Source organism: Schistocerca nitens, chromosome 5 (assembly GCF_023898315.1).
Source record: "Schistocerca nitens isolate TAMUIC-IGC-003100 chromosome 5, iqSchNite1.1, whole genome shotgun sequence".
Classification (NCBI taxonomy): Eukaryota; Metazoa; Arthropoda; class Insecta; order Orthoptera; family Acrididae; genus Schistocerca; species Schistocerca nitens.
The window spans coordinates 483501360-483515134 of record NC_064618.1 but is presented as its reverse complement, the minus strand read 5'-3'; the positions used below and the strand labels follow the sequence as shown (position 1 = coordinate 483515134).

The following is a 13775-nucleotide window of genomic DNA, read 5'->3' as shown; positions in this document are numbered from 1 at the left end:
CTTATTCCTTAAACACTTCATCCATCCATCCATCCATATCAGTGCCCATACACAGCCAATGCTAGGTTGGGAATGGTATGGTACGTTTCCAATTTCGCAGAAAATCATACCTGTTTATTGGCTATTATTATGATGGCATCACCATTCCCAAAGACATTTTAAAGTTACTGCCTGATCCCATACACCCCCCCCCCCCCCCCCCAGGAGGAATCCACTTACACCTTCATTTTGCGTCTAATGGATATCACATGGTGAAATGTGACTCCATTTCTTATAGCATTTGTGCAACTGTGGAACCACTCCAGCATTTATGTAAATGGATGTGGGAAACTGCCTAAGAACCACATCCAGGTTAGCCAGCACACCAGCTCCATTTGTTAATGCAAGAGGCTGGAGCACCTCCCCGTGTCCTGGAAACAGATGCTTTAATGCGCTCCACTATCTGGGTGGGTCATATTAAATATTGTGTTTAGGTGTTATGTCCTCACTTTTAGAGCAAATACTACTATTTTTATCACAAAGATGAAATATTACTTTTGTTCTATATGGTATTTTAACCACTGATTTCGCCTTTATCGGATCTCATGTTGCCTAATAGCCATTTTGTAGGCCAGAAACTGGTGTAAATTGTAAATAAATAACCACAGAACACCCAGATTTTTTTTTCCTTACATGAATTTGCTCTCCACCAGAATGCTTGATTTCAGCTAAACAGCTTGTCTCAGCCTACATTAATTTCTCTAATTGTTGAGCATGCCCACACCAATTCTATTTTTCCATTACTTATGTTGTAGGGCTTAGTGGTTTTTCTTGCAACTCATTACCACTCTGCCTTCAGCAACTTTCTCTATGTGGGTTTTGTTATCTTCTTAAAATTATTTTGGTCAATCTTCTGTTTATATTTAAAGTACTTAATACCTGTACAGCTAACTCACCTGTAATATAATATTTGAGGGATCTGACCTCTTGATTGTGTTGTTCCATTGAAACTGAGGGAACAAGTAGAGAACATGAATATAGTCCCATCTGGTCCTTTTACAGAACTTAGGCCACCATCACCATTGCTTGTACGTCCTCCATGATTTCTCAGTCGAATTGCATACTTTACATTCTCCTTTATGGGCACTGGTTTGTCAAACTTAATTTCTGCTACATCAGCTACACAATCATCTGGACCAAATGTTCCACGTGCCATTTCCAGACTGTTCCATCGTTGTGTATGTGATGGATCATTACCAACACTATTTTGCTGAAAGTAGTAAATATGATGATAATAAAAGACTGGTGTCCAAATTAAAAAAAAGGAAAACATACAGAAGTTGGAGTAGCTGAAATCAATTTAGTTGCAGGAAGTGTACCTGTCCTGCAAGACTGAAGATTTCACACATTCTAATTAAATGACACTACTTGCAGTACTGCTGACAATAAATAATATAAGAATGGAACAAAATGTAGAAATGGAAATGAACACACAATTCTGGATTTTGTTAACAGGTTAACTCAAAGAGTCGGACTGAGACTTGAAATCTAGAGTTTTGCTTTTCTGAGTTGAAGTACCATGACTGTATGCCATCCAAGAAAGTTTTCATGTCATAAAACTCAGTCTGCAGGTATCTGACCCCTAAATTTTAAAATTCCATAAAGACTCTACTAGACACTAGTACACTAAGGAGCAAGGATTTGCTGCAGAAAAGATGGGTCACATCTAAGAAGTGATGGTGGCAGTGCTGGATGGTGGACAAGACTACATCTTTGGATGGGCACAGGGTTCCACAATGACAGCAACCATGGTCTTTTCTGAAGTTCTTTTGGGAGGGGCAGGCTACAAAGCAACTGCACCAGCACAAGTGAACTGACAAACACAGGCACTAGTGACAACACTAGCAAACTCCATTTGCGTAGCAGCATCTGTTTTCTGGACTGGCTGTCTAAGAATGAAGGCAAAGGAGGCAGCACACATGGTCTGCTGCATGGCCTCGTATATCTTTTTGGCTTCACCATACATAATGTGCTTTGTCATTTTTATCTCCTGGATCTTCTGTTCTTCAAGGAAGACACTGAATCCCTACTCCAAACAGGGTGATCCCTGGAGCAGCTGATAGACATCGGAGGAGAGGACTAACCAACTCCATTGTGGGCAGCTTTACCATATTTGCCACACGTGGCTTCTCCCTTACAACCAAGGGTAGTGTGCCCAAAGTGCTGGCATTTAAAACTGCGCATAAGGCTGTATGCTTACCTGTTTTGACATGCTCTGGAGGTTTGGTTTTGTTAAATGTAAGGATAAAAGAGTCTGATTTGACAAAATCACGATCCACCCTTTTCATAATGTTTTGCACGTTGACAATGCCTTCCTGGAACCACTTGGCTTTCAGTTCTTCTTGTGGTATGTCAGATCACTGGAAGTCACAACACCTTTGCTGTAGTTCAAGGTGTTGTGCAGTTCAGTTTCAATTGCATACTCCCCAAAACACTGAGCTTTCTGGAGGTTCTTTACTTGTTGGGAATTAGATATTTCAACCAATATGGTCCCATTGCACAGGCACTTGACAGATTTTAAGGTTCCAGCAAGATCCTTTAAACCTTTCTGTATGTAGAATGGTGAAACTCAATTGAAAATACCCTCTTTTCTTTTACACTCCTGGAAATGGAAAAAAGAACACATTGACACTGGTGTGTCAGACCCACCATACTTGCTCCGGACACTGCGAGAGGGCTGTACAAGCAATGATCACACGCACGGCACAGCGGGCACACCAGGAACCGCGGTGTTGGCCGTCGAATGGCGCTAGCTGCGCAGCATTTGTGCACCGCCGCCGTCAGTGTCAGCCAGTTTGCCGTGGCATACGGAGCTCCATCGCAGTCTTTAACACTGGTAGCATGCCGCGACAGCGTGGACGTGAACCGTATGTGCAGTTGACGGACTTTGAGCGAGGGCGTATAGTGGGCATGCGGGAGGCCGGGTGGACGTACCGCCGAATTGCTCAACACGTGGGGCGTGAGGTCTCCACAGTACATCGATGTTGTCGCCAGTGGTTGGCGGAAGGTGCACGTGCCCGGCGACCTGGGACCGGACCGCAGCGACGCACGGATGCACGCCAAGACCGTAGGATCCTACACAGTGCCGTAGGGGACCGCACCGCCACTTCCCAGCAAATTAGGGACACTGTTGCTCCTGGGGTATCGGCGAGGACCATTCGCAACCGTCTCCATGAAGCTGGGCTACGATCCCGCACACCGTTAGGCCGTCTTCCGCTCACGCCCCAACATCGTGCAGCCCGCCTCCAGTGGTGTCGCGACAGGCGTGAATGGAGGGACGAATGGAGACGTGTCGTCTTCAGCGATGAGAGTCGCTTCTGCCTTGGTGCCAATGATGGTCGTATGCGTGTTTGGCGCCGTGCAGGTGAGCGCCACAATCAGGACTGCATACGACCGAGGCACACAGGGCCAACACCCGGCATCATGGTGTGGGGAGCGATCTCCTACACTGGCCGTACACCACTGGTGATCGTCGAGGGGACACTGAATAGTGCACGGTACATCCAAACCGTCATCGAACCCATCGTTCTACCATTCCTAGACCGGCAAGGGAACTTGCTGTTCCAACAGGACAATGCACGTCCGCATGTATCCCGTGCCACCCAACGTGCTCTAGAAGGTGTAAGTCAACTACCCTGGCCAGCAAGATCTCCGGATCTGTCCCCCATTGAGCATGTTTGGGACTGGATGAAGCGTCGTCTCACGCGGTCTGCACGTCCAGCACGAACGCTGGTCCAACTGAGGTGCCAGGTGGAAATGGCATGGCAAGCCGTTCCACAGGACTACATCCAGCATCTCTACGATCATCTCCATGGGAGAATAGCAGCCTGCATTGCTGCGAAAGGTGGATATACACTGTACTAGTGCCGACATTGTGCATGCTCTGTTGCCTGTGTCTATGTGCCTGTGGTTCTGTCAGTGTGATCATGTGATGTATCTGACCCCAGGAATGTGTCAATAAAGTTTCCCCTTCCTGGGACAATGAATTCACGGTGTTCTTATTTCAATTTCCAGGAGTGTAGTTATTATGAAGATGTTCTGACAAACAGCTTGCATTCTGTTACAACTGATTGAGTCAGGAGGACTAACTACCTGAGCCTTCTTGTTCGAATGCACGTTGGTACCTTCTAGTGGCCCATACTTCCCACTGGGTGAAGGGAAGGGAAAGTTTCAAAGGATCCATCCTGGTCCCATGAGCATCTAGGGAAATAAAACCCCACCTAGACAGAGCCCCACGGGCCTAGGTAAGCCTTATACAATTGAAGTGTGGCGGGTTCCACAGAGGTTGCCTGCTAATGACTGTTTCACCTCAACTGCTATGTACCTCATCAGCATGCAGCACATCTTGAGATTGAAGAGGCTTTTATAGAGGTTTTTACCATCCTCATGATCTGGCAGTCAAGTCAAGATCCCCATTCCCACCACTGTGTGCATGGTGGTCACTGATGCTTTCCCATAGCTTACTGTGACAGATGACTGGCAGTGCTTACCAGTCCCCAGTTCAGGAACCCCAGGGTCACCAAGCCCAGTCCTAACAAATGAATGCCAAGCTCCTGAGGACCAGACTATATGAGAGAAGGCCAACTGATTAAGTGTTTCAACAACAGTGAGGAACAGATGGAATGTGCTACCATAATGAGGCTAATATGGTAACTTCACTTAGAGACATCATAAGAACACCTTTCAGGATGCAAACTTTGCATAAAGGAACACTCTGAAACCCTTAAATTGAACACTATGCAGCCAAGAGTGCTGACTGGCACAGAAAATGAGAGCATATTTGGTGACCAGTGTGTATGTGAGTGTGTGGAGAGGGAGAGGAGGCGGGGAAGAGGGCGGAGGGGAATCATGTTATTGCCGCTCTCCTCATTCTCAGAGTTAGGACATTCTATCTCCATTACAGATACTGATAGGAGACCAGGTTGGTCAAATTTTAGAATGCTCTGGTGAATTCAACAAGTGTTTAAAATCTGTAGTCAGCTTGGAGTCCATTGCTGCAAATCCACACCTGTTCAGCTGTGGAGCAGACTTATGATCTCCAAGCCACATACTTGCCAGTCACAATGATGACTGACTGAGGGTGGGGGTCAAGCTGATCTTCTGTGGATGAAGAAATGATCTGCCCATTTTCATGCTGTTCAACTCGGGTGCTGGGTACCTGTGTCACCACTGCTGGAGCAGTACAACTACTGCCTTACCGACTGTCCCTTGTATTACTGCTGGGTCTTCCAACTGGATGCCATTCCAACAAACAACAACAGGGACAAACAGATTTCTGATGCTGAGTCTCAGCAAAGAGTTCCACAATGACAGCAACCATGGTCTTTTCTGAAGTTCTGTTGGGAGGGGCAGGCTACAAAGCAACTGCACCAGCACAAGTGAACTGACAAACACAGGCACTAGTGCCAACACTAGCAAACTCCATTTGCGTAGCAGCATCTGTTTTCTGGACTGGCTGTCTAAGAATGAAGGCAAAGGAGGCAGCACACATGGTCTGCTGCATGGCCTCGTATATCTTTTTGGCTTCACCATACATAATGTGCTTTGTCATTTTTATCTCCTGGATCTTCTGTTCTTCAAGGAAGACACTGAATCCCTACTCCAAACAGGGTGATCCCTGGAGCAGCTGATAGACATCGGAGGAGAGGACTAACCAACTCCATTGTGGGCAGCTTTACCATATTTGCCACACGTGGCTTCTCCCTTACAACCAAGGGTAGTGTGCCCAAAGTGCTGGCATTTAAAACTCATTGAGACGGCCGAAGCTCTGTTGGAGATCCACAGCTATGCCAGGCTGCGGGGATGCACGGCTGTCGCATCCTCCTGCAAGGGGCCACAGCGGTGGTCACAGGCAATACAGGACATGGGCTCTGCAGGTTCCTTGCTAGGCACTGCTGTGCCACCTCATGTTTTCAAGCACCTCATGTTTTCAAGCAGAACAGACTACTCAGCACGGTTGCTGGTAGGCAGCACCAGGAAGAAGAAAGACTGACCGTAAAACTCTTGCTAATTAATTATTGTTAGTTGAATGATGATTCATTAGTATTCTACAGGATCACTCATTCTCACTCCCTGTTTGACCTCCTGATAACAACATGACCCCAGATCGAGTTGTAACACTATAATACACTCTTGCTTCCACAGAGATCACAAAAACAAAATTAGACTAATTACAATGCACAAAATGGCATTTAAGCAATCATTTTTCCCATGCTCGATAAGTGAATGGAATGAGAGAAAGCCATAATAACTAGTACAATGGGGCATACCTACTGCCATAATGTAGATACAGATGTAGATAATTGGTTTCAAACCCAACAGGAATTAGTGCTGTCAGTGAATGCTGGTTATTATCAACTACTTTCTGAGCTGAGATTGTCAAGATAACTACATGCAATGATATTTAAATCAAGTATCTTGCAAAAGGCCACTGCCCATAATAGCACATAAAACTGCACATTGCTAGTGGATCGAACAACTCATAAATTGGATAATAGCTGATTTGATGCAACAAAGTGGTCCAACAAGCTGCAATTTTGCCTATTTTTTTAATGATGCAAGACATCTATTACACCAACAGCCCAATGAGGTATTTAACCTGCAATGAGTGAAGAGCAAAGTTGAAGCCAAAGATGGTTTCACAGTGTTTTGGGGGTGTTTTCGTGCCGTGACTTGGTATCTCTTATTCAGGCTGCCATGGACATGAACCAGAACATTTATTACACAACTTTTGGTGACCAAGTGTTGTCATTTCTTCTATATTTTCACAATGAGAATGCTGTGGATACTCCTGCTTCCAAAATGACCACAGCTGTGTTCACAGGACTGCAAGCATACATTTGTGGTTTGATGAACACTCAGGCAATCTATTACCCCTCAACTAGTCCACTAAATCACTCACTCTCAGTCACACAGATAATGTCTGAGGCTATTTAGAATAATGGATTAAACATAGCAATCAACATCTCTTCAATGTGGTATCTCTGCAGCATCTAATTATCAGTGACTTCTGCTGGATATGGCATATCATATCCATATGTTCCCAGCACAATCCTGTGAACTCATTGACAACTGTTATAAAAGTGTTGTTGCTATTAGCAGCCTATTTACATTGGGGGGGGGGGGGGTGGAAGAAAGATGGGAGGGAAGGGACGGAAGAAGGTAGAGAGTGAGAGATGGAAGGGAGGAAGGGAGAGAGGGAGGAAGGAGTGGCTAGGAGAGTGATGGGACGGCAGGACGGTGAGGGAATGTGGTAAGGGTAAGCACAATGTTTGGATATGAGAGAAGTAGTGGGGAAAGTGATAGGAGAGAAAAGGTTAGGGTGTGGGGAAAAGTGGAAAAGTGGTGATGTCGATAGAAAATGAGAGGGATATTAGCAGAGGTTTAGGTCTGGGACATTGTGTAGCAACTAAAGTCATTGGTGTTGTTATGTGCAGCACATTCAGCAACAGGACAATGACTATAATAATTGCTTCATTATCCATGTCATGTGGATCTCTATAGCAATTACCAGATGGTAGCTCTCCAACTTAATTTTCAGGCAGGTACAACATATTATGAAAAAAGAACAGTACCAGCAACAGTATATATAATAAGAAATTATAAATGTTTTAGTGTTTCATATGGTACTGAAATGCTGTTATTTGTTACTTACATCATCTAAAAGTTCCAGTTCATATTCATAAGTGCCAGCACCTCCATAAACACAGACACCTGCAATGACTATACCAGGTCTGTCAACAGAAAAACAAATGGCATCAGGAGACCCATTTCCTGTGTTCCATGTTCGGCTTTGATTGGTGCGGGTGAACCGAGATGGCAATGTGTGAAGAACTCTTCCACATGCCCCCTGTATGTCCTCCTATGAAATATTAGCACATATATATACTTGTTAGTCAACAAATACTGATTATAGCCAAACTGTAATAAAAAGTACTCAGGCAGACTTCATGCAAGAATTAGAAGAGAATAATCACTAAATTATCTAACTTCTATCCATTATGGATGTGCAGCACTGTAACTGTGATGTATGAATGTTTCTAGAAATAACTGCAATGAGCAGCCTTTTGTGATGCTTCAATTTTTATTTAGCATGATCAGTTTTGAATCACATAGCTATTCATCATATGGTAGTATACACTTTTAATGATGTTTACAACAATATGGGGGTCGTATAACTGGGGCAAGATAGAAATATGAAATTAGTAAGCACCGAATGTGGCGAGAATTATTTACAATACAATTGACTTGGGTTACACTTTTAAGTTGATCTGATGGTGTAAATAATTATTGTTACATTCAGTGCTTACTAGTTTCATTTTTAACAATATAAGAGAAGGAAAGTTGCCACTCACCATATAGAGGAGATGCTGAGTCGCGATAGACACAATAAAAAGATTCACACAATCATAGCTCTTGGCCATTAAGGCCTTTGTCAGCAGTAGACACACATACACACACACTCACGCAAGCACAACTTGCACACACGTCTGCAGTCGCAGAGAGCTGAAACTACACTGCGAGCAGCAGCACCAGTGCATGATGAGAGTGGTGACTGAGTGGGGATAAGGAGGAGGCTGGGGCGGGGAGGGTGAGGGATAGTACGGTGGGAGTGGCGAACAGTGAAGTTATTGATTGGCGACTCCATGTTGTCTTGTGCACAACGACCAGATAACAGGTATACTTGAAAAAAGAGACAACATTGGTCGTATTTTTTTTTTATACTATTGCAAAATCGATTTTCTGTCACTGAGTGACCATCTTCAGTGCTATATTGTATAACTTAAATTGGGATGCACTGTTGTCACTATGCTTACGGCGATCACATAGAGTCTATGTGATCGCCGTAAGCATAGTGACAACAGTGCATCCCAATTTAAGTTATACAATATAGCACTGAAGATGGTCACTCAGTGACAGAAAATCGATTTTGCAATAGTATAAAAAAAAAAAAAATATATGCGACCAATGCTGTCTCTTTTTTCAAATGAACAGTGAAGTGTTGCAGTTTAGACGGCGGGCAGGAGAGAAGGTGCGGAGGGGGGAGGGGGTAAGTAGCAGAAAGGATAGAAATAAAAATAATAATAAAAAAGAATTAAAAGACTGGGTGTGACGGTGAAATGACGGCATGTAGTGCTGGAATGGGAACAGGGAGGGAGCTGGATGGGTCAGGACAGTGACTAACGAAGGTTGGGGCCAGGAGGGTTACGGGAACATAGGATGTATTGCAGGGTAAGTTCCCATCTGCGCAATTCAGAAAAGCTGGTGTTGGTGGGAAGGATCTATAAGGTACAGGCTGTGAAGCAGTCACTGAGACGAGGGGTACCATGTTTGGCAGCGTGTTCAGCTACAGGGTGGTCCACTTGTTTTTTGGCCACAGTTTGTCAGTGGTCGTTCATGCGGAAAGACAGCTTGTTGGTGTTATGTGACAACCAACAAGCTGTCTTTCCGCTTGAACCCACTTCAGAAACTCTATCTGCACCTGCTCATCAGTTGAAAATTTAATACAACTCACGTGTAACTTCAGGGAGGTGAAAAGACAATAATCTGAAGGAGCCAAGTCAGGGGGAATAGGGGGTGTGGTTCAAAACATCCCAAGCAAATGAGTCCAAGAGCACCTCGGTGGCTACGGCTGTGTGAGGAAGACATTGTTGTGCAACAATCAAACTCCTCCTGTCAGCATTCCCCTCCTTTCGTTTGAATGCTCCTTTTGGACTTTTTTAGAGTCTCAGAATATCCTTGTGAATTAGACAGTCTTCCCCTGGGGCAGAAATTCAACCAAAATGATGCCTTTTCCCTCCCAGAACACTGTGGCCATGACTTTTTTTTTCCAAAATTGCAATTTTGATTTTTTTGGCAGATGGGAATTGGTGTGACACTGCTGTGAGACTGTCTTTTTGTCTCAGGTGTGTAATGAGCCACAAATGTTTATCTTTAGTCGCAATAGAGTTCAGGAAATGTTCACCTTACAGTTCAAGTCACTCAAGAAACTCACGGAAGCTACTGACCCAATGTTTCTTCTTCTGCTCTGTCAGCTGTTTTGGAAGCTATCTTGTGCACAATTTCCGCTATCCCAGCATTTCACTGAGTGTCTCATATGAGAGAGTTCTGGAGACTTGTGGAAACAATGTAGAAATTTCATCCATTGTTAATTGGTGCTCTTCACTGACAGTTTCTTCAGTTTTTTGCACCAAATCACAGTCAAAATGGAAGGTCTTCCATTTCTCTAATCGTCATGAACATTTGTTCTGCCTTCACTGAACTCCCTACACCACTTACGCACAATCATTCAGTTCATAACATTCACTGTACCATTTTGATTTGCAAAAATATTTTGGAAGGCATTAGTCCTTCTGCAAACAGAAAGCAGATCACAGCATGTGGCTTGTTCTTGGCAGGATTTCTTACCAACATCTTTCACAGAGCTGGACACTAGAATGTGAGTTTACTGACTACGATATTGCTGTGATGCTTGCTTTGGTCAGGGGAACCCCCTCTACCACTCATTGTTGTCAAACCTAAAAACCAACCTGTTATGGTCACAGTACACTTAGTTTCTGAACACCTTGAAAGACATCATTCTCTTGTTCTCAGGCCCTTCTCCCCACAGCTTCTTTGAATTAAGTAGATGGGAGCTGACAATGCAGTGCATCCTTCAATCCTGCAATCCTCCTGGTCTCAATATCTGCTCCTGCCCCACACCACCTTTACCTTTGCCTTGTGATTGTTCAATGACGCTGCATTCACACCCTTCTTCTCCATAACTTCCTCTTCCTTTGTTTTATCTCCCACTTGCAATCCATTCCTCTACATCACTGTGTTCTTCATCCAACTTCCACTACCTGCAACTGGAATGAGTTCACTACTACTACATCTGAGTCCCATGCACCTCCTACCTCTCCCTCTCAGCAGTCAGCCATCCTTCCCTAACCCTCCCCCTGTCACCACCTTCTGTCTCCACTCATCCATTTGTCCTGACAACACCCCTCTGGGGTAATGAAGATAGGTGTGAGTGTGTGTGTGTGTGTGGGGGGGGGGGTGCACCCTATCTCTCTCTCTCTCTCTCTCTCTCTCTCTCTCTCTCTACTAGTTAGCTCCTGAAGATACTGACTGAAACTTTAGATGACAAAAGGGAGAGTGGACTATACGCACAGGTGGTTGTCAGCTGGGAGGGAGAGTCATTGGGTGCACAGGATGGGAATGTGGTGCCAGCGAACTTGCTCTAGTGTAGACAGGGGCAGTCGCATGTTGCATATAATGATGTGAAGACTAGGAGATAGAACACAGAAAGAAGGAGATGTGAGGAGGAGAGTGAGAATGTGGAATGAGTGAAGTGGCAGGAGGGTGGGATGGGAGGGGGGTAGCAGGGGGGGGGGGAGGGCAGACTCTTGTGTTTATTGGTGGAAGTAGGGGTGTTACAGGGGATTAGCAGAAACTGAGGCTAGGAGGACTGTGGGTTCAGAGGATGTGTTGTAGGATCAAATCTCATTTACATAATTCAGAGAAACTGATATAAGGGGAGGACAGATAGATGTCCAAATGGCAAGGTTTCTAAGGCCACCTTTGAAGCTGAGCAACTTGTTCCCCAATGTGTAATCAACTCTGCTCTTGGCTTCAGTTTGGTTGTGGCCATTCATTTGAGTGGGCAGCTGGTTGTTTGTCATGCCCATAGAAAAGACTGTGAAAAAGTTACAGCAGAGCTAATACACGATTTGACTTCTTTCACAGGCGGCACTACGTCTGATAGGGTGTGCCTATTATGTGACTGCAATAAGATGTGCTAAGGTTACTTCTGACATCCATGGTAATAATACATCAAATGAAGAGAAAGGGTCCAAACAGTCACTCCTTGTACACTACATGAGTTATTTTGGCATCTTTTGATGAATTCTGGGAAGCAGGGGAAATATTTAGGATAATGTTAAATTTAATCATAGTGTGACATGGGAAGGTAACAAGTGTTTAAAAAATGCTGAATTTTTGGAAGATGCAAGTTTATTTTAAGTAACTGTATGCAAATAATTATCAGTTTGCTAGAACACTGTTTATAGCAAGACAAAGGCCAAGAAAATATATTCAACCAGTACTACCACACATTATGCATATTCACTGCTCTGTATGAACAGCATACTACCAAAGACATATACTTACATCTGTTCCACTTGACTGAGATGCCAACTCTGCAATTATACGTGCCAGAAGGTGACAGCAATTCTTTATTAGTTCTTGGGAGCGAGTCACTCTCTCCTGGCACAGTGCTTGCTTTACAGGAATAGTGACTAAATCCAGTAACCTGTCAAGAACATCTCTGAAGACCCAGTTATTTACTATGCAACTGCCTTCCAGCTGGAACACAAAATAAGTGTTGTGGAAGTTCACCAAATATAAAATAAACCAGATTTATTTATGTTTGTCATGGTTTAAGAGTCACTTCAGTATTTTTCAGTATTTGGTTATGGAAGGAAAAAAATTATAAATACTTTTGAAGATTTAGTGGAAATCTGCCAGATAACCACATTACAAAAAATGCTAAGAACACAAAAACTGTGAAAAATCATTAGTTATCAACACATTATATAATAGAGTCTGCCTGAAATGGAAGTCATCTATTGAGTTGGAAAAAAATATACAGTGATGAAACATAAATCAGATTTTCAGTAGGTTTTTGATCCCACATTCATCAAATGGGGAAAGAAAAATATAATGAAATTGCTGGGAGAAATGAATTATAAAATAAATAGAGTAACTAACAATATTAAGGAAAATAATTGTGATTTATTAGATTCCACTTATACAACCAATACCACTTTTACTGAAATAGCCATATGTAACAACCAACAACACATTTACCTGACTCCTGTAGCTCATTTGTTCTACAAGTATAGGATAATGGTGTCCATCAATACTGGGAACCATTGGTAAACCTGTATTGTCAGAGGGACTAAGCTGTCGTCTGAGAGACACATCAGATGCATCCAGGGTGCCACATAATATAGGAAATGTTGAACGCAGTCGAACAGTTGGACTACACAGTGCAGCTAATACCGCACTTAACAACTGATCCAAATTGGCTGTAATTTCTCCAGGAGCCTATAATGAATACAATCAATTACCACTTGCATTTAACTAATGACTTAATAAATATTTATCAAGACTCTATAATAAAATTTTAAATGACACAAATTATACATCAGAAGTAATGACAATAATAATAATAATAATAATAATACTTTATTCTACATTGAAGGATTCATTACATAAGATAAGATACTTTATTGTCACATAACATGTTTTTATACAATCATTCGATTGAGAACATTGGTGACTCGTCAGTCTTTAACCTAAGTTGTTACAGTATTTTATATACTATAGGAAATACGTAATACATACACTGCTTATTATAATAAAAATACAACATTATATTTTAAATCTTTTTGTAACTCATCGAATCATTACCATAGCCTTCAAACACCTATATGAAAAATGGATTTACTGAACGGGATACGCCGGCCGCGGTGGTCTAGCGGTTCTAGGCGCACAGTCCGGAACCGCGCAACTGCTACGGTCACAGGTTCGAATCCTGCCTCGGGCATGGATGTGTGTGATGTCCTTAGGTTAGTTAGGTTTAAGTTGTTCTAAGTTCTGGGGGACTGATGACCACAGATGTTAAGTCCCATAGTGCTCAGAACCATTTTTTTGAACGGGATACAAACCGCCATTCAAACTATAATTCTATA

The 13775-nt window shown here is 43.2% G+C and overlaps 1 protein-coding gene across 1 annotated transcript in view; it reads right to left on the bottom strand.

Moving 5' to 3' along the window:
- Positions 1 to 13775, bottom strand: part of LOC126260543 (E3 ubiquitin-protein ligase MYCBP2-like) — an 831093-nt gene that overhangs the window by 593288 nt on the left and 224030 nt on the right. The window contains exons 26-29 of the mRNA XM_049957878.1: positions 12889 to 13128; positions 12190 to 12384; positions 7694 to 7900; positions 936 to 1249 (exon numbers count right to left, since the gene is read on the bottom strand). Coding sequence (XP_049813835.1) covers positions 936 to 1249; positions 7694 to 7900; positions 12190 to 12384; positions 12889 to 13128 — 956 coding nt within the window. The remainder of the gene's footprint in view (positions 1 to 935; positions 1250 to 7693; positions 7901 to 12189; positions 12385 to 12888; positions 13129 to 13775) is intronic.